Raw genomic sequence first — 25,396 nt, 5'->3', positions numbered from 1 at the left:
TAGATACTACAAACAATTTGAAATTGAGATGTCCCCTACTGTACGATGTTAGTAACCAAACAAATTTTTTGAGGTTTCTGTATGAGACCTGTATAACATACAGTAGATGCTACAATTTCAAAATGAGATCTCACCTACTGTACGTTAATTTTATTTTTAGTGTGGGTGACGCCTGTATAGCCTAGAAGATATGCTCCAAACAATTTCAAAATCGGATTTAGCCTGCTGTATCATATTTGTAATACCCCCCAAAATATTTTTTTTTAGGTGCAACAGCTCGGCACACACAATTTCACCACCACAAAATTAAAACGTGGGATATGACGGTCTGTATCACATTTAGCAACAGAAAACATTTTTTTGATGTGCGTGAGATCTGCAGACAGCTTAATTTCACCACCAGAAAATTACAATGGGGGATATGGCGGGCTGTTATCACGTTTAGCAACAGGAAGACATTTTTTTGATCTGCCTGAGCTGTGCAGACAGTGGAATTTCACCGCCACTAGATAACAAGGTGATATAAGGCATGATGAATCACGGTAGCAACTGCCCCAAAAAATTTTTTTCATGCACAACAGTCAAATCGCAGAACAATGTCACCACAGCAATAAATGACAAGGTGGGTTATGCCTAGCTGTATCACATTTACCTAGTGAAAAAATAAGGTTTAGAACCCTATACTCGTGCATGGAGCACAATAGAAGCTGTGCACAACACACTTGTAGGACATTTGCCCTGCTGGCTTTGTCTGTGGACCTCAGTAATGGCAAAAAAAATTTAAAAAATCTGCTGGAAGGTCAATTTCTCAGCCACACAGGTCACTAGCTGGCTAAACTACCTGAGAAAGAAACAACCGCCTAGCTAACTAGCTGAAATCTTGCAGCTAACAGTGGCAGCGTCAGGAGCAGCTTCTCTGCGCTGTTACAGTGTCAAAATGGCGCTAAAACAAGATGTCCGCTCTTTATATGGAGAGGGACATGTGATTTGAGCAGCCAATGACACAAGCCGTTGTGTCAGGACATTGTGGATGTTTCCTGCGCCCTGATTGGCTAGCCGCAAGGTGCACACCTAAAGTTAGGGAAAAAAAAATGACTGTTTACAAGAACGCCGCACCTCTGAGCTCTGCAAACCCCCCTCCCCGCATCAAACACATGACAACCGCTCACGATACACCACCATTATCGTAGCCAAAGTGCTCAAAATACTTTAGGGGCAACGATTTTATAAAATTTTGCTTGCGTTTCCGATCCCGAATCCAAATGGGCCATATTTGTGCCAAATTTATGTTTGGCGATCGTTTTATGAATAAATTCGCTTATCACTAGTCCCGAGTCCACATACAATCTGAATAGAGCGGAGCTCGTGTGCAAAACATAGAACTTACAGAGCTGCAACGAGTGACGAGTTTCAGCATGATCACACATGGAGGAACATTACAATCTGCACGGATAACCAAGTGGCCAGTCACACATGGGAAACTTCTGACTGTTCCAGCATATGACGGGAGATTATGACCTATTAATATGACCGAAAAAAGATGCAGCAAAAAGACGATGGAGCAGAGATGACACTGCGGAGCTCCAACTGTCCATGTCACAAGTGACGGTATTAAAGAGAAGTTGTAGAGATAAGCGGGCACCACTGAAACAGAAACAACAGGGATCTACCATGTGTATAAGGCCGTACTACACATAAAAAGGCAGAGAAGAAAGGATACACAACTTTTGGGATCAACCTGTGCAAAAATATTTATTCCAAAAATTACAATATCAATTCACACATAGGCATAGACAAAACAGATCAAAACAGTTAAAAAGCCAAATGGGCAAAGAGACAAGAGCACTGACCGATGAAATTAGAACCCTGGACACAAAAGCCCTTAGAGAAATATAAGATACATGTTCATTACCAATATTCAGGATACAAGTGAATAACAGATATTTAGCCGGAAGCTAAACATATATCTAGAAAAGGGATAACAGGGAATAACAGCTATAACCTCAAATAGGGTAGCTGCTGTCAGAGCAGAGCTCGAAAAAAGTAGTGGCATACAGCAGGACATAAGTGTAGCTAATACTAGAACAGCACTTAAATCATGTAAGAAAGATATATAGTCATCATACCAGACAAGCAACATTGGTCACCCATGAATCCCGGCCAACAACTGTGAACGTGAAATGTCCAAGAGGTCAAGCGTACACAGGAATGAGAAAGTGTTAAATGCGGTCCATGGGGAGGTCAGACCCCAAGCGTATCGACAACAAGTGTCTTCATCAGGGGCATGCGTGGTATGATGACTATATATCTTTCTTACATGATTTAAGTGCTGTTCTAGTAATAGCTACACTTATGTCCTGCTGTATGTCACTACTTTTTTCGAGCTCTGCTCTGACAGCAGCTACCCTATATGAGGTTATAGCTGTTATTCCCTGTTATCCCTTTTATAGATACCGTATATGTTTAGCTGCCGGCTAAATATTTGTTATTCACTTGTAACCTGAATATTGGTAATGAACATGTATCTTATATTTCTTTAAGGGCTTTTGTGTCCAGGGTTCTAATTTCATCGGTCAGTGCTCTTGTCTCTTTGCCTATTTGGCTTTCTAACTGTTTTGATCTGTTTTGTCTATGCCTATGTGTGAATTGATATTGTAATTTTTGGAATAAATATTTTTGCACAGGTTAATCCCAAAAGTTGTGTATACTTTCTTCTCTGCTTTTTTGTAGGTATTGTGAGGTAGCGCTGTTATTCAAGTAGGGGATCACTCACTTGGCAGCCAAATTATCACGTCCGGCACAGGTTTTCCACAAAATCATACCTCCATGCGGTTTATTAGACATCATAAACCCACAGCAGCACCATAAAGTTCATATCAGCAGCATAGCGTCCATGACAGAGCTTCACTCTGTAAACCCTGAGGTCACACAGGTTGTGCACTGTTCAATGCACAGGCTCTCAAGCCTCACCACAGTTATATACCCTTGCTGCCAGGGTTACCTCATGGCTGTTTCTCACTGCAGACGTTCATTCCCTCCTCTGGGAACTCTCAGGCACGTGCAGCCATTACTCACAGCATTCACAGTTATCAGGCAGGAAGGCCCATCTTCCCAGCGGGACCTTCCACAACGGACCAACTGGGTCCAAGCATTCACCCATGTGACCTACCCTGGCCACCTTATATGGTCTGTAGCCACGCCCACCGGGTCACAAGGCTGTGACCTCATCACAGGTCCTTGAACCATTCTCACACTCTTTACAATATCGTTCTTAACCACACCCCTGGGTGGATTTGTAGGTAACTAGTCGCGCCCAACTCACCAGCTACCTGGAGACTTCTGCCGGACACGTTGAAACAGCACCTCAGCATTATCACTGCTGATCAACACACACATAAGTCTCCATCTCAAGGCCACCCACCTTGAGATACACAACAGTCATTCAGTATTCTGCCATTCATCCTCTCTCCTAGGACATCCACACAGCGCCCCCTAGCGGACACAATGGTCACTACACCACATACCTCCCCCCTTTGTTCAAACTTGTGGGATTGAACACACACCTTTACACCAGGATCTCGAGACCAGGCACTCATTACACCTTGCCCCACAGATCGAGAGAACGGTCTCCATCTGTCTTACGGCCTCATTCCTACGTTAGGCCTCCCCCGCCCCCAGCGGTCAGAATATTGGCCCTGATCTTTGGCCCTCCAGTCACAGCCTGTCTGCGTCATCAGACACTGTTTGGTCACCACCTTCCTCTCCCTGTTTGTTCCATTCCCCGACCAGCTCTCCCGGTCAGTATGGTCATAAGTCTCAGTTAAGCCTACTGTCTGGCCTGAGTCTGACTCATTCAGCGTGTCACAGGAACTACGGTCTCTCAACGTCGTCCTGCCAGTCGAACTACCACTTGCTGACATTCTTCGGCCATCTGTCATGTCACTTCTTGGTGGAACCGTTCGGGTCCTTACATCTTGGGTTGAAGGCGGCTGCCACCTGGTGTTCCGTACCTCTTTATTGATTCGCCGACGGTCCAGCCTCAACTGCTCAATCTCTTGCAGGTACCTCACTCGATACTCCAATAGCATCCGAAAGTTTCTCAGGCTTTCCACGGAGCCAACCACCATGATGGGAATCCTACCCTCTTCACTGGATATCTGGTCTTCATCATCAGGAGGGATCCTCACCCTCACCACAGATATTTACAAGGTCTTACATTACCTTCCCGAATCTTCCAATGATTCTCCCAATCAGACCTTTGGGAACCGGAACTACACCTTTCCGCAAACCCAGCTGATCCATAGCCTCCCTTGCTAACTCTAGGCGTCGAGCAGCTTTCATATTACTCCGCCTAACCAGCTGTTTGGCGTGAAGACATTGCAGATGCATTTCTTTCAGGACAGCTACTCGGTTTGATGTATCTTCTCTGGCTGATATTATCACCAACTGCCGAGTCTCAGGTGCCCAGTGCACCTTACACGCTTTGACCGCCTCTTTGAAAGCCTCATGCACACCTTCCTCAGCACAGGCTTCTTGCATGTCTTCGGCTACCTCGACTACAGAGGTGAAGGTCGTGGTCTCTCTCTCTTCCTGGACAGAAGACTCTGGCTTTACCACGGACACTTCCCTCACTACTGTTGACGCGACCGGGTGACTGTCTTTTTCAGTTCGTTGCTCTTTTGCCACGATTGGTACTGGCAGTTCCGTCTTGTTGTCACTTGGGCCCGGACGCTGTACATCTTCGTCCAAGCTCTTCTCCCACAGAAGACCTCTTACAGTTTCTTTGAGCTCCACAACTTTTTTCTCGAGCTCCTCGACCCTGTGCTCGGTCGCTTGTCTTAAGACTCTTTCCCGTTTCATATGTTCTTCCATCTCCTCCTTAAGGGTCTTGTTCACGTCTTGCCACGTTGATAGGTGACCTCTGAGCTCAGAGACTTCCTTCTCTAGCCCTTCTATTCTGTGCTCCCGTTCTCTCTCAGAGCCACAGTCACCCCCAGAGTCTGCGTCACCCCGACCTGCCGAGCAATCCCTCCAGTTACCCATTAACCGTGCCAATACTCCAGCAGTCTTATCAACTAGGTCAACGTCAGTCCGGTCATGAGATGTCAGGTCCATCCGTTGGGCAGACGTACCCCTTTTGCCGGTCACTTCTACCTCTGAACTCTCCACGTCAGGAGCCGTCACCGTCTTATCATCGGTTAGCCCAACAGTAGGACCGTCTCCAACCTCCTGGCTTATGTCATCAAACCTGACAAAGTCCCGACCCCACTCCAAGGCATACACTAAGTCTGGTGGTATACTGCCACCTTGGCACTCACTGCCTCCGAACCCCTCAAACATTACTCTGTCTACCGCATAGTTCACCGTGACCCCATGTTTACAGCGAACCTGGACCATTTTCTCGGTCAGACAGAAAGTGAAAGGAATTCCTGTCAGAGTCACCTGACTCTGAGTCCAACCGTCCCGAGATTCCTTCCCGATGCAGCATCACAGGACACACTTGCGGCCAGTCATCATCCGGAAAGAATATCCCACATTCTGGAAACATACATGCACACTGCGGTTCCTCTTTTGCCACACCGGCCCCTTTCTGGACCACCCCAATTTGGGTCACCGCCCCCTTCTGGGACTCCACCACGATTTGGGTCACCGCCCCCTTCTGGGACTCCACCCCCTTTTGGGCTACCACCCCGATTTGGGCCACCGCCCCCTTTCGGGATATCCCCATGTCCGTTTTACCAGTCACCTTAGACCACAGTTCAAACAACACAGTTTATGTCTCTTACGATACCACACAAGTCCTTGTTGGCACCACCACAGCTCCTGCTGTCACCGATCTCCGACACCGTTCACACACAGCTGCTGGTGTCACCTTCGTAACCCCGCCGAGTTACCAGAAGCTGAGTGTCCCCTTCGTAACCCCGTGGAGTTACAGGAAGCCGATTGTCCCCTTCGTAACCCCGCTGAGTTACAAGAAGCCACTTGTCACCTTCTTGACTCCCACTGAGCCACCGCAGGCTGAGTTGAGAAAAGAAAAAAAAAAAAAACACACCACACAAAACTCACGTGTCCTGTCTGTGTGCTATTCAGGACGTTCCGTCTCCGCCTGAGACGTCCAACACACAGGGCGCACCGGGTGCTATTCAGGGAGCCGACCCTCCTCCCAGGGTTTCCCAACACATCAGCCTCACCAGGTCCAGGGGCTTGGCGGATGCTATTCAGGACATCCGTCTCCGCCTGAGACTGCCCAACACTCACGCCTCACCAGGTCCAAGGTCATACCACGTGCTCCAGGGATGCGACTCTTCTCCTAGAATCTCCCAACACTGACCCTCCAGGACCTTGCTCACTGAACCCTCCAGGTACACAGTCTCTCTCACTGACCCAGTTCAGTACCACACGAACACCTGTCCGTTACCTGTGTCGGCCACACAGGTCATCGGGTACCTCTTATCCACAGAGGCACCCTATAGCAATCCACAGTCTCTTTCTCTGAATTTTGCAGTCCTCCTCCGTTGCACCTAGCAACAAGGCTACAACACTGCCCATAGCATTCTCCACCAATTGTGAGGTAGCGCTGTTATTCAAGTAGGGGATCACTCGCTTGGCAGCCAAATTATCACGTCCGGCACGGGTTTTCCACAAAATCATACCTCCATGCGGTTTATTAGGCATCATAAACCCACAGCAGCAACACAAAGTTCATATCAGCAGGGTTACCTCATGGCTGTTTCTCACTGCAGACGTTCATTCCCTCCTCTGGGTACTTTCAGGCACGTGCAGCCATTACTCTGTTGTGAATTCACTTTCTGGTCTGCTTCTGGTTGCTGGTGAGGGTGGTGGAGTTGGTTGTATTGGCAGAGGAGTCGTGAGTTCTCTTTCCGGGCTCCCTCTGGTGGTTGCAGGAGGTAATGAAGCTGATCTAATTAACAGAGATCTGCCACCTGATGAGGACGACGATTGGACATCTGGAGTCTCTGACTGGATTTAAGACAGCCAACACTCTCTATCCCTGCTGGTGATTTTTCCTGCCTCCTGAGGTCTTAGTTTCCAGTTCAGTCCCTGCATTCTCAAGCTAAGTGTTCTTTGCTATTGTTCACATTTGATTTGGTTTCGTCTATTCAGTTTTTTGTGGTCAGCCAGCCCTGGCTGGGGCTTTGCCGAATTACCATTCTTATGTTACTGTTTGTGCCAGTTTGCTTTTTGTCTCTTATTAGATTGGCCTCTTTTTGCTCTGTTTTCAGAATATGCCAGAGTGCTGATATAGTGGGTTAAGTCTAGTGACTTCAGGGGTTTTTTTGCTATCAGAAGTGTTGGACATTTTTGCAGGGTTTTTTGGCGTGAATGCAGACAGTATCTTTCCTTTCCTGTCCTTTCTAGTTAGTGTGGGCCCCATCGTTTGCTCATCCTATTTTCCTACCTGTGTTTGTGTTTTTATCTTGTCTCACCTACAATATATGTTTGGGGGCTATCTATTCCTTTGGGGTCTGCTGTGGGGCAGTTTAGATTTTCACTTTTCTTGCTTTAGGCTTAGTTAGTTCTCCGGCTGTGTCGAAGCGTCTAGAATCATCGTAGGTACGCTCCACGGCTACTGCTAGTTGTGTGGATAGGATCAGGGGTCTGCAATCCGCTAGTTACCAACCTCTGTGGTTTTCTGTGGCTTAGCTTGGACTTGTTTTCCTCCTCGGTGACCCAATCATAACAGAATCACCAGCCTAAACCGCAGATTCTAGGGTACTCACAAGCAAGAAAGAATTGTAAAAAAAAAAGGGTCACATTTTTTTTTTTATATGTATTTTTAGCTCTTTTTCTCTGGGGCTGTGGGAGGATTTCTTCTTTAATGGAGATTAAGCAATTGTCTGATCGTGTTGAGCAGCTCGCTGCTGAAGTGCGGGGAATTTCCGCCTATCTCGCTCAATCATCTGCTGTTGAACCAAAAATCCCTACTCCTGATGTGTTTTCTGGGGATCGATCTAAATTTTTGAATTTTAAGAATAATTGTTAATTATTTCTTGCCTTGAAGCCTAACTCATCGGGGAGCTCTGTGCAGCAGGTTAAAATTGTCATCTCCTTGCTGCGTGGCGATCCCTAGGATTGGGCTTTTTCTCTGACACCTGAAAATCTTATTCTGACTAATGTGGATGCATTTTTTCAAGCCTTGGGGTTGTTGTATGATGAACCTAATGCTGTTGATCAAGCTGAGAAAACCCCATTGGCATTGAATCAGGGTCAGGATTCTACAGAGTTATACTGTCAAAAATTCTGAAAGTGGGCGGTCCTTACTACATGGAATGATGGTGCATTGGCAGCTCTCTTTCGGAAGGGTTTATCAGAAACCGTAAAATATGTTATGGTGGGATTTCCTGTTCCCTCTGGTCTGGATGATTCTATGTCATTAGCCATTTAAGTTGATCGGCGTTTACGTGAACATAAAACTACACGGGAGGCGCTGCCACCTTTTGAACAAACGTCTAAACCTATGCAATGTGATAGGGTTTTGTCTAGGGCGCAACGTCAGGAGTTTAGAAGGCGTAATAAGCTGTGTTTTTTCTGTGGAGACGCCTCTCATACTATTTCTGTCTGCCGTAAACGAGAGAAACGTTTTGCACACACATTTGCTGTGGGCAGTATACAACCTAAGTTCCTTTTGGCAACTACTCTGATCTGCTCCTTATCCACATTTTCCGCTAAAGCTTTTGTAGATTCAGGAGCAGCTTTGAATCTGATGGATTTGGACTTTGCTAAACGTTGTGGTTTTCCCATGATACCTCGGACGCCTATTCCTTTGAGGGGTATTAATGTTACTTCTTTGGCGGAGAATAAACCTCAGTTTTGGACCCAGGTGATAATGCGGGTCGCCCCAGACCACCAAGAAAATTGTAAGTTTTTGGTGCTGCACAATTTGCATGATACTACTGTTCTGGGTTTTCCCTGGTTGCAAACTCATAACCCAGTTTTGGATTGGAAATCTGGGTCTGTGGTGAGTTGGGGTTGTCAGTGTGTTCTTAGGGACGCTCCTGTTTTCTCCACCTCTCCCCAGTCTCATGATATTCCTGATTATTTGGCTGATTTCTCTGATGTATTTAGTGAGAGTAAGTCTGCGTCTTTGCCTCCTCATAGGAGTTATGACTGTGCAATTGAGTTGATGCCCGGGTATAAATTTCCCAAGCGTCGGCTTTTCAACTTATCGGTACCCGAACATGATGCTATGCGATCTTATATCAAGGAGTCGATGGAGAAGGGTCATATTAGACCATCCTCGTCACCCTTAGGTGCTGAGTTTTGTTTTGTGACCAAGAAAGATGGTTCATTAAGACCGTGTATAGATTATCATTCCCTTAACAAGATGACGGTTAAATATCAGTACCAGTTACCTCTGATGTCTGATTTATTCTCCAGATTTATTCTGCTGCTTTACCAAGCTTGACCTCAGGGGGCGTATAATCTTATTCGCATCAAGCACGGTGATGAATGGAAGACGGCGTTTAATACTCCGGAGGGACATTTTGAGTACCTGGTGATGCCTTTTGGGCTCACTAATGCCCCTTCTGTCTTCCAATCCTTTATGAATGATATTTTCCGGGACTTTGTGGATAAGTTTTTGATCATCTATCTGGATGATATTTTGATCTTTTCCAGTGATTGGGATCCTCATGTGGAACATGTCCGGACTGTGTTCCGGATTTTGAGGGAAAATTCCCTGTATGTTAAGGGATCGAAATGCCTCTTTGGTGTACAGAGGATTTCATTTTTGGGATTTATTTTGTCTCCGTCGACTATTGAAATGGACCCGGCCAAGGTACAGGCCATTTATGATTGGGTTCAGCTTACTTTTTTGAAGGCTCTCCAGAAGTTTTTGGGTTTCGCTAATTTTTATCGTAAATTTATAGGTAATTTTTCTCGTATTGTCAAACCACTGACTGATCTGACCAAGAAGGGCGCTGATGTGCTGAATTGGTCTCCAGAGGCAGTCTCGGCATTTCAGGAGCTTAAGCGGAGATTCACTTCTGCTCCGGTTCTATGGAAACCTGATGTCTCACTTCCATTTAAGGTGGAGGTAGATGCTTCTGAGATTGGTGCAGGATCTGTTTTGTCCCAAAAAGATCCGATGACTTCTAAAATGAATCCCTGTGCCTTCTTTTCTCGAAAGTTCTCCCCATCTGAACGTAAATATGACGTGGGGAATCGGGAATTGTTGGCCATGAAATGGGCATTTGAAGAGTGGAGACACTGGTTGGAGGGAGCTAGACATCAAGTTGTGGTCCTCACCGACCACAAGAATTTGATTTATCTGGAGTCGGCCAAACGCTTGAATCCTAGACAGGCTAGGTGGGCCTTGTTTTTCACGCGTTTTAATTTTGTGGTCTCTTTTCTTCCGGGCACTAAGAATGTTAAGGCAGACGCAGTTTCTAGGAGTTTCTTTGCTGATTCTCTTATTGTGACCGAGCCTACTACGATCCTAGGTGAGGGGGTAATTCTGCCATCTCGCCCAAATTGAGACGCGCCCTGGAGGAATTTCAGGAGGACAAACCTGAGCGTTGTCCTATGGGAAAATTGCATGTTCCTGACCAGTGGAGGAAGAGAGTGATGTTTAAAGTTCATTGCTCTGCATTGGCTGGTCATCCAGGTATTTTTGGTACCAGAGATTTGGTGAGTCGGTCTTTTTGGTGGACTGCCTTATCTCATGATGTCAGGAATTTTGTGCAGTCCTGTGGGACTTGTTCTCGGTCTAAATCCTGCTCGCATTCTAGTGGGTTGTTGATGCCCCTGCCGGTGCCCAAGAGGCCATGGACCCATATCTCAATGGATTTTATTTCTGCTCTTCCTGTCTCTCAGAGAATGACTGTTATCTGGGTGATTTGAGATAGATTTTCTAAGATGGTCCATCTTGTACCACTCCCAAAGTTGCCAACTTATACAGAGTTGGTGCCCTTGTTTTTACAACAGGTGGTTCGGTTGTATGGGATTCCTGAGAACATTGTTTCGGACAGAGGAGTCCAGTTTGTTTCCAGATTCTGGAAAGCTTTTTGTTCCAATCTGGGAATTCAGTTATCCTTCTCCTCTGCGTTTCATCCTCAGACCAATGGGCAGATGGAGAGAACAAACCAGACTTTGGAGTTCTATTTGAGATGTTTTATATCTGCTGATCAGGATGACTGGGTCTCATATTTGCCCTTGGCCGAATTCGCGCTAAACAGCTAGTTCTGCCACTTTGATGTTGCCCTTTTTCTATAACTTTGGGTTACAGAATCCTCAATTTTCTTCAGGGCAAGTGGAATGTTCAGCCTGCCCAAGTGTGGACACTGTGGTAGAGAGAATGCAGCAGATTTGGGACCAAGTGGTGGATAAGTTGTCCCTCTCTCAGGAAAAGGCCAAGCGGTTTTCCAACTGGCATAGGACCATTGGTCCCCGGTTTAAAGTGGGTGATATGGTTTGGTGGTCGTCAAAGAATATCTCTATGAAGGTTGCGTCTCCTAAGTTTAAGCCAAGATTTATTGGACCTTATAAGATTTTGGAGATTCTTAATCCTGTTTCTTTTCGATTGGCTCTTCCAGTTACGTTCAAGATCTATAACGTGTTTCATAAATCTCTGTTGAAGAGGTTTGTTGAGCCAGTAGTTCCTATGGCGGCACCTCCTGACCCTGTATTGGTTAAAGGCAATGTGGAATATGAGGTAGAGAAAATATTGGATTCTCGTTTGGCTAGACGGAGACTCCAGTACTTGGTCAAATGGAAGGGTTATGGCAAGGAGGATAATTCTTGGGTCTCTGCTTCTGACATTCATGCCGATAGATTGGTTCGTGCTTTTCACCGGGCCCTTCCTTATCGGCCTGGTGGCGTGGATGAGGGTTCGGTGACCCCTCCTCAAGGGGGGGGTACTGTAGTGAATTCACTTTCTGGTCTGCCTCTGGTTGCTGGCGAGGGTGGTGGAGCTGGTTGTATTGGCAGAAGAGTCGTGAGTTCTCTTTCCAGGCTCACTGGTTACAGGAGGTAATGAAGCTGATCTAATTAACAGACATCTGCCACCTGATAATGAGGACGACGATTGGACATCTGGAGTCTCTGACTGGATTTAAGACAGCCGACTCCCTCTATCCCTGCTGGTGATTTTTCCTGCCTCCTGAGATCTTAGTTTCCAGTTCAGTCCCTGCATTCTCAAGCTAAGTGTTCTTTGCTATTGTTCACATTTGATTTGGTTTTGTCTATTCAGTTTTGTGTGGTCAGCCAGCCCCGGCTGGGGCTGTGCTGAATTTCCATTCTGATGTTACTGTTTGTGACAGTTTGCTTTTTGTCCCTTATTAGATTGTCCTCTTTTTGCTCTGTTTTCAGAATATGCCAGAGTGCTGATATAATGGGGGAAGTCTAGTGACTTCAGGGGTTTATTTGCTATCAGAAGTGTATTTTTGCAGGGTTTTTAGGTGTGATTGCAGACAGTATCTTTCCTTTCCTGTCCTTTCTAGTTAGTGTGGGCCCCATCGTTTGCTCAGCCTATTTTCCTACCTGTGTTTGTGTTTTCATCGACAATATATGTTTGGGGGCTATCTATTCCTTTGGGGTCTGCTCTGGGGCAGTTTAGATTTCCCCTCTTCTTGCTTTAGGCTTATTTAGTCCTCCGGCTGTGTCGAGGCGTCTAGAATCATTGTAGGTACGCTCCACGGCTACTGCTAGTTGTGTGTATCAGGGGTCTGCAATCTGCTAGTTACCAACCTCTCTGGTTTTCTGTGGCTTAGCTTGGTCTGGTTTTCCTCCTCGGTGACCCAATCATAACATTACTCACAGCATTCACAGATATCAGGCAGGAACCCCAATCTTCCCAGCGGGACCTTCCACAACGGACCAACCGGGTCCAAGCATTCACCCATGTGACCTACCCTGGCCACCTTATATGGTCCTTAGCCACGGCCACTAGGTCACATGGCTATGAGCTCATCACAGGTCCTTGAACCATTCTCACACTCTTTACAATATCGTTCTTAACCACACCCCTGGGTGGATTTGTAGGTAACTAGTCGCGCCCAACTCACCAGCTACCTGGAGACTTCTGCCGGACACGTTGAAACAGCACCTCAGCATTATTACTGCTGATCAACACACACATAAGTCTCCATTTCAAGGCCACCCACCTTGAGATACACAACGGTCATTCAGTATTCTACCATTCATCATCTCTCCTAGGACATCCACACAGCGCCCCCTAGCGGACACAGTGGTCACTACACCACAGTATTAAAAAGAAGAGACATGTCCCAAAGGTTACATCCCTGCAGACTTTTCTTCCAATAGCCAGGCTGGCAAGTGCACAGCCACACGACTAATGCTAATAACCCCAAGTCAGCAGAGTAAGCGCTCATACATGCAAGAAACTCGGACAAGTGTCGCACGTCAATACCCAGCACTGCCGCCGGCACTGATCGGAGTGTTCTGCTGCATAGAAATTCAAGCAGCTGAACGCTCTGATTCGAGTACCAGCAGCTGTGCCGGGTATTGATGTGCGAGACTCGTCCGAGTTTCTCGCATGTGAGTATGAGCCCTAATAGCGTTTTTTTTTTTCTTCACATGTCAGGTTCCCTTCAAGATTTAAACCTCAAAACCAGTGATCACGGCAATATGTGTGTGAGTATTGTGAGGCAGTGACCAGTGTAGATCACTGTGTGTTCCCCCCAGGTTGCGCAAAGAGGTGTATTGAGGCCATGGGAGTGCATTGCAGTCACAGCCATAGCTGTGATAGCAATGCAGAATAAAAGTGAGTATATGTTTTGGACATGCTGGTTGTCCAATGCAGATTTAGGGAAAACCTGCTTTGGGCTTTTGTGTTTTGAAACAGACTACAGGATGTTGGTGGTGCAGTCTGTTTCATTCCCAGCCCAGTTTTTCCATGTGGCCCATGGCTACAAATTCCTGTTAAAAACCCTGTAGTAAAGGGTTTGGGTGTGTCAGGGTGAGTGTCAGCCTTGTCTTGCAAGAGTGCAGAGCAGGAAGCTCTGGAGAGGCAACACAGGCAAGAGGAGCCAAACAGCCAAGGGAGCTGAAAGGCCTGGCACACACAGCGTACACGACTTTGCAGTCACCCACGATAACAGGTCTCGGAGGTAGAGTGTCCTGTGCCCAGCAGTGATCCGGAGGTGGACTGGCATGTTTATTGACTGAAATCCAGAGGCAATATTTCCCGGATGTGATGCGGAGGATATTATGTGCTATGGTTTGCTGTGAGTTGGACATTAAAATCCATTTTGTTTTGAACTTTGCTGGGTTACTGCCTCATCACTACTCATTACTGGATACCACTGCACTACAGTCTATAATATCCCTCCTCACCTCGTGGTGTAATAGGCCGGTGCTCCTCCATCATCACGTCCTGGTATAGATCCTGGTTTCCTTCCAGATACTCCCACTCCTCCACTGAGAGGTAGACAGCGACGTCCTGACACCTTATAGGAACCTGACAACAACGACACCGTCATCACCCAGAATCCTCCAGTACCTTCATGTATAATATCCCAGCAGTCACCTCTCCGCTCATCACCCAGAATCCTCCAGTGCCGTCCTGTATAATGTCCCAGCAGTCACCTCTCCTCTCATCACCCAGAATCCTCCAGTGCCGTCCTGTATAATGTCCCAGCAGTCACCTCTCCCCTCATCACCCAGAATCCTCCAGTACCTTCCTGTATAATATCCCAGCAGTCACCTCTCCGCTCATCACCCAGAATCCTCCAGTGCCGTCCTGTATAATGTCCCAGCAGTCACCTCTCCGCTCATCACCCAGAATCCTCCAGTGCCGTCCTGTATAATGTCCCAGCAGTCACCTCTCCCCTCATCACCCAGAATCCTCCAGTGCCATCCTGTATAATGTCCCAGCAGTCACCTCTCCCCTCATCACCCAGAATCCTCCAGTGCCGTCCTGTATAATGTCCCAGCAGTCACCTCTCCGCTCATTACCCAGAATCCTCCAGTGCCGTCCTGTATAATGTCCCAGCAGTCTCCTCTCCGCTCATCACCAAGAATCCTCCAGTGCCATCCTGTATAATGTCCCAGCAGTCACCTCTCCGCTCATCACCCAGAATCCTCCAGTGCCGTCCTGTATAATGTCCCAGCAGTCACCTCTCCGCTCATCACCCAGAATCCTCCAGTGCCGTCCTGTATAATGTCCCAGCAGTCACCTCTCCCCTCATCACCCAGAATCCTCCAGTGCCATCCTGTATAATGTCCCAGCAGTCACCTCTCCCCTCATCACCCAGAATCCTCCAGTGCCGTCCTGTATAATGTCCCAGCAGTCACCTCTCCGCTCATCACCAAGAATCCTCCAGTGCCATCCTGTATAATGTCCCAGCAGTCACCTCTCCGCTCATCACCCAGAATCCTCCAGTGCCATCCTGTATAATGTCCCAGCAGTCACCTCTCCGCTCATCACCCAGAATCCTCCAGTGCCCTCCTGTATAATGTCCCAGTAGTCACCTCTCCGCTCATCACCCAGAATTCTCCAGTGCCGTCCTGTATAATGTCCCAGCAGTCACCTCTCCCCTCATCACCCAGAATCCTCCAGTGCCGTCCTGTATAATGTCCCAGCAGTCACCTCTCCGCTCATCACCAAGAATCCTCCAGTGCCATCCTGTATAATGTCCCAGCAGTCACCTCTCCGCTCATCACCCAGAATCCTCCAGTGCCATCCTGTATAATGTCCCAGCAGTCACCTCTCCGCTCATCACCCAGAATCCTCCAGTGCCCTCCTGTATAATGTCCCAGCAGTCACCTCTCCGCTCATCACCCAGAATTCTCCAGTGCCGTCCTGTATAATGTCCCAGCAGTCACCTCTCCCCTCATCAACCAGAATCCTCCAGTGCCGTCCTGTATAATGTCCCAGCAGTCACCTCTCCGCTCATCACCCAGAATCCTCCAGTGCCGTCCTGTATAATGTCCCAGCAGTCACCTCTCCCCTCATCACCCAGAATCCTCCAGTGCCGTCCTGTATAATGTCCCAGCAGTCACCTCTCCGCTCATCACCCAGAATCCTCCAGTGCCGTCCTGTATAATGTCCCAGCAGTCACCTCTCCCCTCATCACCCAGAATCCTCCAGTGCCGTCCTGTATAATGTCCCAGCAGTCACCTCTCCTCTCATCACCCAGAATCCTCCAGTGCCATCCTGTATAATGTCCCAGCAGTCACCTCTCCGCTCATCACCCAGAATCCTCCAGTGCCGTCCTGTATAATGTCCCAGCAGTCACCTCTCCCCTCATCACCCAGAATCCTCCAGTGCCGTCCTGTATAATGTCCCAGCAGTCACCTCTCCTCTCATCACCCAGAATCCTCCGGTGCCATCCTGTATAATGTCCCAGCAGTCACCTCTCCGCTCATCACCCAGAATCCTCCAGTGCCATCCTGTATAATGTCCCAGCAGTCACCTCTCCGCTCATCACCCAGAATCCTCCAGTGCCGTCCTGTATAATGTCCCAGCAGTCACCTCTCCGCTCATCACCCAGAATCCTCCAGTGCCGTCCTGTATAATGTCCCAGCAGTCACCTCTCCCCTCATCACCCAGAATCCTCCAGTGCCGTCCTGTATAATGTCCCAGCAGTCACCTCTCCCCTCATCACCCAGAATCCTCCAGTGCCGTCCTGTATAATGTCCCAGCAGTCACCTCTCCTCTCATCACCCAGAATCCTCCAGTGCCGTCCTGTATAATGTCCCAGCAGTCACCTCTCCGCTCATCACCCAGAATCCTCCAGTGCCGTCCTGTATAATGTCCCAGCAGTCACCTCTCCGCTCATCACCCAGAATCCTCCAGTGCCGTCCTGTATAATGTCCCAGCAGTCACCTCTCCCCTCATCACCCAGAATCCTCCAGTGCCGTCCTGTATAATGTCCCAGCAGTCACCTCTCCTCTCATCACCCAGAATCCTCCAGTGACATCCTGTATAATGTCCCAGCAGTCACCTCTCCCCTCATCACCCAGAATCCTCCAGTGCCGTCCTGTATAATGTCCCAGCAGTCACCTCTCCCCTCATCACCCAGAATCCTCCAGTGCCGTCCTGTATAATGTCCCAGCAGTCACCTCTCCTCTCATCACCCAGAATCCTCCAGTGCCGTCCTGTATAATGTCCCAGCAGTCACCTCTCCGCTCATCACCCAGAATCCTCCAGTGCCGTCCTGTATAATGTCCCAGCAGTCACCTCTCCGCTCATCACCCAGAATTCTCCAGTGCCGTCCTGTATAATGTCCCAGCAGTCACCTCTCCCCTCATCACCCAGAATTCTCCAGTGCCGTCCTGTATAATGTCCCAGCAGTCACCTCTCCCCTCATCACCCAGAATCCTCCAGTGCCGTCCTGTATAATGTCCCAGCAGTCACCTCTCCGCTCATCACCCAGAATCCTCCAGTGCCGTCCTGTATAATGTCCCAGCAGTCACCTCTCCGCTCATCACCCAGAATCCTCCAGTGCCGTCCTGTATAATGTCCCAGCAGTCACCTCTCCGCTCATCACCCAGAATTCTCCAGTGCCGTCCTGTATAATGTCCCAGCAGTCACCTCTCCCCTCATCACCCAGAATTCTCCAGTGCCGTCCTGTATAATGTCCCAGCAGTCACCTCTCCCCTCATCACCCAGAATCCTCCAGTGCCGTCCTGTATAATGTCCCAGCAGTCACCTCTCCGCTCATCACCCAGAATCCTCCAGTGCCGTCCTGTATAATGTCCCAGCAGTCACCTCTCCCCTCATCACCCAGAATCCTCCAGTGCCGTCCTGTATAATGTCCCAGCAGTCACCTCTCCGCTCATCACCCAGAATCCTCCAGTGCCGTCCTGTATAATGTCCCAGCAGTCTCCTCTCCCCTCATCACCCAGAATCCTCCAGTGCTGTCCTGTATAATGTCCCAGCAGTCACCTCTCCGCTCATCACCAAGAATCCTCCAGTGCGTCCTGTATAATGTCCCAGCAGTCTCCTCTCCCCTCATCACCCAGAATCCTCCAGTGCCGTCCTGTATAATGTCCCAGCAGTCTCCTCTCCCCTCATCACCCAGAATCCTCCAGTGCCGTCCTGTATAATGTCCCAGCAGTCTCCTCTCCCCTCATCACCCAGAATCCTCCAGTGCCGTCCTGTATAATGTCCCAGCAGTCACCTCTCCGCTCATCACCCAGAATCCTCCAGTGCCGTCCTGTATAATGTCCCAGCAGTCACCTCTCCGCTCATCACCCAGAATCCTCCAGTGCCGTCCTGTATAATGTCCCAGCAGTCACCTCTCCGGTCATCACCCAGAATCCTCCAGTGCCGTCCTGTATAATGTCCCAGCAGTCACCTCTCCGCTCATCACCCAGAATCCTCCAGTGCCGTCCTGTATAATGTCCCAGCAGTCACCTCTCCCCTCATCACCCAGAATCCTCCAGTGCCGTCCTGTATAATGTCCCAGCAGTCACCTCTCCGCTCATCACCCAGAATCCTCCAGTGCCGTCCTGTATAATGTCCCAGCAGTCACCTCTCCCCTCATCACCCAGAATCCTCCAGTGCCGTCCTGTATAATGTCCCAGCAGTCACCTCTCCCCTCATCACCCAGAATCCTCCAGTGCTCTCCTGTATAATGTCCCAGCAGTCACCTCTCCGCTCATCACCCAGAATCCTCCAGTGCCATCCTGTATAATGTCCCAGCAGTCACCTCTCCCCTCATCACCCAGAATCCTCCAGTGCCGTCCTGTATAATGTCCCAGCAGTCACCTCTCCTCTCATCACCCAGAATCCTCCAGTGACATCCTGTATAATGTCCCAGCAGTCACCTCTCCGCTCATCACCCAGAATCCTCCAGTGCCGTCCTGTATAATGTCCCAGCAGTCACCTCTCCTCTCATCACCCAGAATCCTCCAGTGCCGTCCTGTATAATGTCCCAGCAGTCACCTCTCCCCTCATCACCCAGAATCCTCCAGTGCCGTCCTGTATAATGTCCCAGCAGTCACCTCTCCTCTCATCACCCAGAATCCTCCAGTGCCGTCCTGTACAATGTCCCAGCAGTCACCTCTCCGCTCATCACCCAGAATCCTCCAGTGCCGTCCTGTATAATGTCCCAGCAGTCACCTCTCCGCTCATCACCCAGAATCCTCCAGTGCAGTCCTGTATAATGTCCCAGCAGTCACCTCTCCGGTCATCACCCAGAATCCTCCAGTGCCGTCCTGTATAATGTCCCAGCAGTCACCTCTCCCCTCATCACCCAGAATCCTCCAGTGCTGTCCTGTATAATGTCCCAGCAGTCACCTCTCCGGTTATCACCCAGAATCCTCCAGTGCAGTCCTGTATAATGTCCCAGCAGTCACCTCTCCGGTCATCACCCAGAATCCTCCAGTGCCATCCTGTATAATGTCCCAGCAGTCACCTCTCCCCTCATCACCCAGAATCCTCCAGTGCTGTCCTGTATAATGTCCCAGCAGTCACCTCTCCGGTCATCACCCAGAATCCTCCAGTGCAGTCCTGTATAATGTCCCAGCAGTCACCTCTCCCCTCATCACCCAGAATCCTCCAGTGCCATCCTGTATAATGTCCCAGCAGTCACCTCTCCTCTCATCACCCAGAATCCTCCAGTGCCCTCCTGTATAATGTCCCAGCAGTCACCTCTCCTCTCATCACCCAGAATCCTCCAGTGCCATCCTGTATAATGTCCCAGCAGTCACCTCTCCCCTCATCACCCAGAATCCTCCAGTGCCATCCTGTATAATGTCCCAGCAGTCACCTCTCCCCTCATCACCCAGAATCCTCCAGTGCTGTCCTGTATAATGTCCCAGCAGTCACCTCTCCGGTCATCACCCAGAATCCTCCAGTGCCATCCTGTATAATGTCCCAGCAGTCACCTCTCCTCTCATCACCCAGAATCCTCCAGTGCCGTCCTGTATAATGTCCCAGCAGTCACCTCTCCGCTCATCACCCAGAATCCTCCAGTGCCGTCCTGTATAATGTCCCAGCAGTCACCTCTCCGGTCATCACCCAGAATCCTCCAGTGCCATCCTGTATAATGTCCCAGCAGTCACCTCTCCCCTCATCACCCAGAATCCTCCAGTGCCGTCCTGTATAATGTCCCAGCAGTCACCTCTCCCCTCATCACCCAGAATCCTCCAGTGCCGTCCTGTATAATGTCCCAGCAGTCACCTCTCCTCTCATCACCCAGAATCCTCCAGTGCCGTCCTGTATAATGTCCCAGCAGTCACCTCTCCGCTCATCACCCAGAATCCTCCAGTGCAGTCCTGTATAATGTCCCAGCAGTCACCTCTCCCCTCATCACCCAGAATCCTCCAGTGCTGTCCTGTATAATGTCCCAGCAGTCACCTCTCCGCTCATCACCCAGAATCCTCCAGTGCAGTCCTGTATAATGTCCCAGCAGTCACCTCTCCGGTCATCACCCAGAATCCTCCAGTGCCATCCTGTATAATGTCCCAGCAGTCACCTCTCCCCTCATCACCCAGAATCCTCCAGTGCTGTCCTGTATAATGTCCCAGCAGTCACCTCTCCGGTCATCACCCAGAATCCTCCAGTGCAGTCCTGTATAATGTCCCAGCAGTCACCTCTCCGGTCATCACCCAGAATCCTCCAGTGCCATCCTGTATAATGTCCCAGCAGTCACCTCTCCCCTCATCACCCAGAATCCTCCAGTGCTGTCCTGTATAATGTCCCAGCAGTCACCTCTCCGCTCATCACCCAGAATCCTCCAGTGCCATCCTGTATAATGTCCCAGCAGTCACCTCTCCTCTCATCACCCAGAATCCTCCAGTGCCGTCCTGTATAATGTCCCAGCAGTCACCTCTCCCCTCATCACCCAGAATCCTCCAGTGCTGTCCTGTATAATGTCCCAGCAGTCACCTCTCCGGTCATCACCCAGAATCCTCCAGTGCAGTCCTGTATAATGTCCCAGCAGTCACCTCTCCGGTCATCACCCAGAATCCTCCAGTGCCATCCTGTATAATGTCCCAGCAGTCACCTCTCCCCTCATCACCCAGAATCCTCCAGTGCTGTCCTGTATAATGTCCCAGCAGTCACCTCTCCGCTCATCACCCAGAATCCTCCAGTGCCATCCTGTATAATGTCCCAGCAGTCACCTCTCCTCTCATCACCCAGAATCCTCCAGTGCCGTCCTGTATAATGTCCCAGCAGTCACCTCTCCCCTCATCACCCAGAATCCTCCAGTGCCGTCCTGTATAATGTCCCAGCAGTCACCTCTCCCCTCATCACCCAGAATCCTCCAGTGCCGTCCTGTATAATGTCCCAGCAGTCACCTCTCCGGTCATCACCCAGAATCCTCCAGTGCCATCCTGTATAATGTCCCAGCAGTCACCTCTCCTCTCATCACCCAGAATCCTCCAGTGCCGTCCTGTATAATGTCCCAGCAGTCACCTCTCCCCTCATCACCCAGAATCCTCCAGTGCTGTCCTGTATAATGTCCCAGCAGTCACCTCTCCCCTCATCACCCAGAATCCTCCAGTGCCGTCCTGTATAATGTCCCAGCAGTCACCTCTCCCCTCATCACCCAGAATCCTCCAGTGCTCTCCTGTATAATGTCCCAGCAGTCACCTCTCCGCTCATCACCCAGAATCCTCCAGTGCCATCCTGTATAATGTCCCAGCAGTCACCTCTCCCCTCATCACCCAGAATCCTCCAGTGCCGTCCTGTATAATGTCCCAGCAGTCACCTCTCCTCTCATCACCCAGAATCCTCCAGTGACATCCTGTATAATGTCCCAGCAGTCACCTCTCCGCTCATCACCCAGAATCCTCCAGTGCCGTCCTGTATAATGTCCCAGCAGTCACCTCTCCTCTCATCACCCAGAATCCTCCAGTGCCGTCCTGTATAATGTCCCAGCAGTCACCTCTCCTCTCATCACCCAGAATCCTCCAGTGCCGTCCTGTATAATGTCCCAGCAGTCACCTCTCCCCTCATCACCCAGAATCCTCCAGTGCCGTCCTGTATAATGTCCCAGCAGTCACCTCTCCTCTCATCACCCAGAATCCTCCAGTGCCGTCCTGTACAATGTCCCAGCAGTCACCTCTCCGCTCATCACCCAGAATCCTCCAGTGCCGTCCTGTATAATGTCCCAGCAGTCACCTCTCCGCTCATCACCCAGAATCCTCCAGTGCAGTCCTGTATAATGTCCCAGCAGTCACCTCTCCGGTCATCACCCAGAATCCTCCAGTGCCGTCCTGTATAATGTCCCAGCAGTCACCTCTCCCCTCATCACCCAGAATCCTCCAGTGCTGTCCTGTATAATGTCCCAGCAGTCACCTCTCCGGTCATCACCCAGAATCCTCCAGTGCAGTCCTGTATAATGTCCCAGCAGTCACCTCTCCGGTCATCACCCAGAATCCTCCAGTGCCATCCTGTATAATGTCCCAGCAGTCACCTCTCCCCTCATCACCCAGAATCCTCCAGTGCTGTCCTGTATAATGTCCCAGCAGTCACCTCTCCGGTCATCACCCAGAATCCTCCAGTGCAGTCCTGTATAATGTCCCAGCAGTCACCTCTCCCCTCATCACCCAGAATCCTCCAGTGCCATCCTGTATAATGTCCCAGCAGTCACCTCTCCTCTCATCACCCAGAATCCTCCAGTGCCCTCCTGTATAATGTCCCAGCAGTCACCTCTCCTCTCATCACCCAGAATCCTCCAGTGCCATCCTGTATAATGTCCCAGCAGTCACCTCTCCCCTCATCACCCAGAATCCTCCAGTGCTGTCCTGTATAATGTCCCAGCAGTCACCTCTCCGGTCATCACCCAGAATCCTCCAGTGCCATCCTGTATAATGTCCCAGCAGTCACCTCTCCTCTCATCACCCAGAATCCTCCAGTGCCGTCCTGTATAATGTCCCAGCAGTCACCTCTCCGCTCATCACCCAGAATCCTCCAGTGCCGTCCTGTATAATGTCCCAGCAGTCACCTCTCCGCTCATCACCCAGAATCCTCCAGTGCCATCCTGTATAATGTCCCAGCAGTCACCTCTCCCCTCATCACCCAGAATCCTCCAGTGCAGTCCTGTATAATGTCCCAGCAGTCACCTCTCCCCTCATCACCCAGAATCCTCCAGTGCCGTCCTGTATAATGTCCCAGCAGTCACCTCTCCTCTCATCACCCAGAATCCTCCAGTGCCGTCCTGTATAATGTCCCAGCAGTCACCTCTCCGCTCATCACCCAGAATCCTCCAGTGCCGTCCTGTATAATGTCCCAGCAGTCACCTCTCCGCTCATCACCCAGAATCCTCCAGTGCAGTCCTGTATAATGTCCCAGCAGTCACCTCTCCCCTCATCACCCAGAATCCTCCAGTGCTGTCCTGTATAATGTCCCAGCAGTCACCTCTCCGCTCATCACCCAGAATCCTCCAGTGCAGTCCTGTATAATTTCCCAGCAGTCACCTCTCCGGTCATCACCCAGAATCCTCCAGTGCCATCCTGTATAATGTCCCAGCAGTCACCTCTCCCCTCATCACCCAGAATCCTCCAGTGCTGTCCTGTATAATGTCCCAGCAGTCACCTCTCCGGTCATCACCCAGAATCCTCCAGTGCAGTCCTGTATAATGTCCCAGCAGTCACCTCTCCGGTCATCACCCAGAATCCTCCAGTGCCATCCTGTATAATGTCCCAGCAGTCACCTCTCCCCTCATCACCCAGAATCCTCCAGTGCTGTCCTGTATAATGTCCCAGCAGTCACCTCTCCGGTCATCACCCAGAATCCTCCAGTGCCATCCTGTATAATGTCCCAGCAGTCACCTCTCCTCTCATCACCCAGAATCCTCCAGTGCCGTCCTGTATAATGTCCCAGCAGTCACCTCTCCGCTCATCACCCAGAATCCTCCAGTGCCGTCCTGTATAATGTCCCAGCAGTCACCTCTCCGCTCATCACCCAGAATCCTCCAGTGCCGTCCTATATAATGTCCCAGCAGTCACCTCTCCCCTCATCACCCAGAATCCTCCAGTGCAGTCCTGTATAATGTCCCAGCAGTCACCTCTCCGGTCATCACCCAGAATCCTCCAGTGCCATCCTGTATTATGTCCCAGCAGTCACCTCTCCCCTCATCACCCAGAATCCTCCAGTGCTGTCCTGTAAAATGTCCCAGCAGTCACCTCTCCGCTAAGCAGCTCGATCATCTTGTTGCTGAGCTCCAGGATCTTCTTGTTCATCTCATGTATCGGGGAGTGCGGGGGAGGCTCTGTGATGGGGCCCTGGCTCCGCCCTCCTGACTCCTGGAGATGGATGATGGGAGTCACACAGTCCCCCGGTGTCTTCCTCACTATTGTGTAATCCTGTGTATGGAGAAAGACACTTAGGGAAAAGATGGAAAACACAATCCCAGCTGTATATGAAGTACTAGTGAAAATCCTACTGACAAATGTAGAGGAGTTACCTCTCCGCTCAGCAGGGAGATGATCTCCAGGGCAAAGTGTAATAATCTCCTGGTGATCTCATTCCTGTCCTCGTCCATCCTTGGGGGTCATTCAGGAGGAGGGATGAGCACTGGATCAGCTGGAGGGATCTCGTCCTGCCGTTATCTTCATGATAAAGGAGAAGATGGAAATCACAGAGGACAATATAACGCAAGATACAGAACCGTAGTCGCTGAGCCTCGAGAGAAGCAGGTCCTCAGAGCCATGAATTGTAGGAGGAATACAAGCACGGACAATTATTTAACGGTAACAGAATATTCCATAGTGGTCCAACAGACTCTGATCACTTGAACAAAATGCCATCAACCATGACTGATGGATCCTGTAACTAAAGCTCCGATCACATCTACAAGACGACACCGACCACGACCGATGGATCCTGTAACTAAGGCTCCGATCACATCTACAAGTCGTCACCGACCACGACCGATGGATCCTGTAACTAAGGCTCCGATCACATCTACAAGATGACACCGACCACGACCGATGGATTCTGTAAATAAGGCTCCAATCACATCTACAAGACGACACCGACCACGACCGATGGATCCTGTAAATAAGGCTCCAATCACATCTACAAGACGACACCGACCACGACCGATGGATCCTGTAACTAAGGCTCCAATCACATCTACAAGACGACACCGACCACGACCGATGGATCCTGTAACTAAAGCTCCGATCACATCTACAAGACGACACCGACCACGACCGATGGATCCTGTAACTAAGGCTCCGATCACATCTACAAGACGTCACCGACCACGACCGATGGATCCTGTAACTAAGGCTCCGATCAAATCTACAAGACGTCACCGACCACGACCGATGGATCCTGTAACTAAGGCTCCGATCACATCTACAAGACGTCACCGACCACGACCGATGGATCCTGTAACTAAGGCTCCGATCACATCTACAGGACGTCACCGACCACGACCGATGGATCCTGTAACTAAGGCTCCGATCACATCTACAAGACGTCACCGACCACGACCGATGGATCCTG

The 25,396-nt window shown here is 49.8% G+C and overlaps 1 protein-coding gene across 1 annotated transcript in view; it reads right to left on the bottom strand.

Annotated features, from left to right (window-relative positions):
• The window catches only part of LOC141074935 (uncharacterized), an 80,306-nt gene that overhangs the window by 28,817 nt on the left and 26,093 nt on the right, over positions 1 to 25,396 (bottom strand). The window contains exons 2-4 of the mRNA XM_073562261.1: positions 24,348 to 24,492; positions 24,067 to 24,246; positions 14,317 to 14,440 (exon numbers count right to left, since the gene is read on the bottom strand). Of these exons, the coding sequence (XP_073418362.1) occupies positions 14,317 to 14,440; positions 24,067 to 24,246; positions 24,348 to 24,425 (382 nt within the window). The 5' untranslated portion in view covers positions 24,426 to 24,492. The remainder of the gene's footprint in view (positions 1 to 14,316; positions 14,441 to 24,066; positions 24,247 to 24,347; positions 24,493 to 25,396) is intronic.

The sequence above is a fragment of the Dendrobates tinctorius genome, unplaced genomic scaffold (assembly GCF_039654945.1).
Source record: "Dendrobates tinctorius isolate UK_male_01 unplaced genomic scaffold, ASM3965494v1 ptg000342l, whole genome shotgun sequence".
NCBI lineage: Eukaryota > Metazoa > Chordata > Amphibia > Anura > Dendrobatidae > Dendrobates > Dendrobates tinctorius.
Note: the sequence above shows the minus strand (reverse complement) of the source record. Positions and strands in the feature narration are given on the sequence as shown.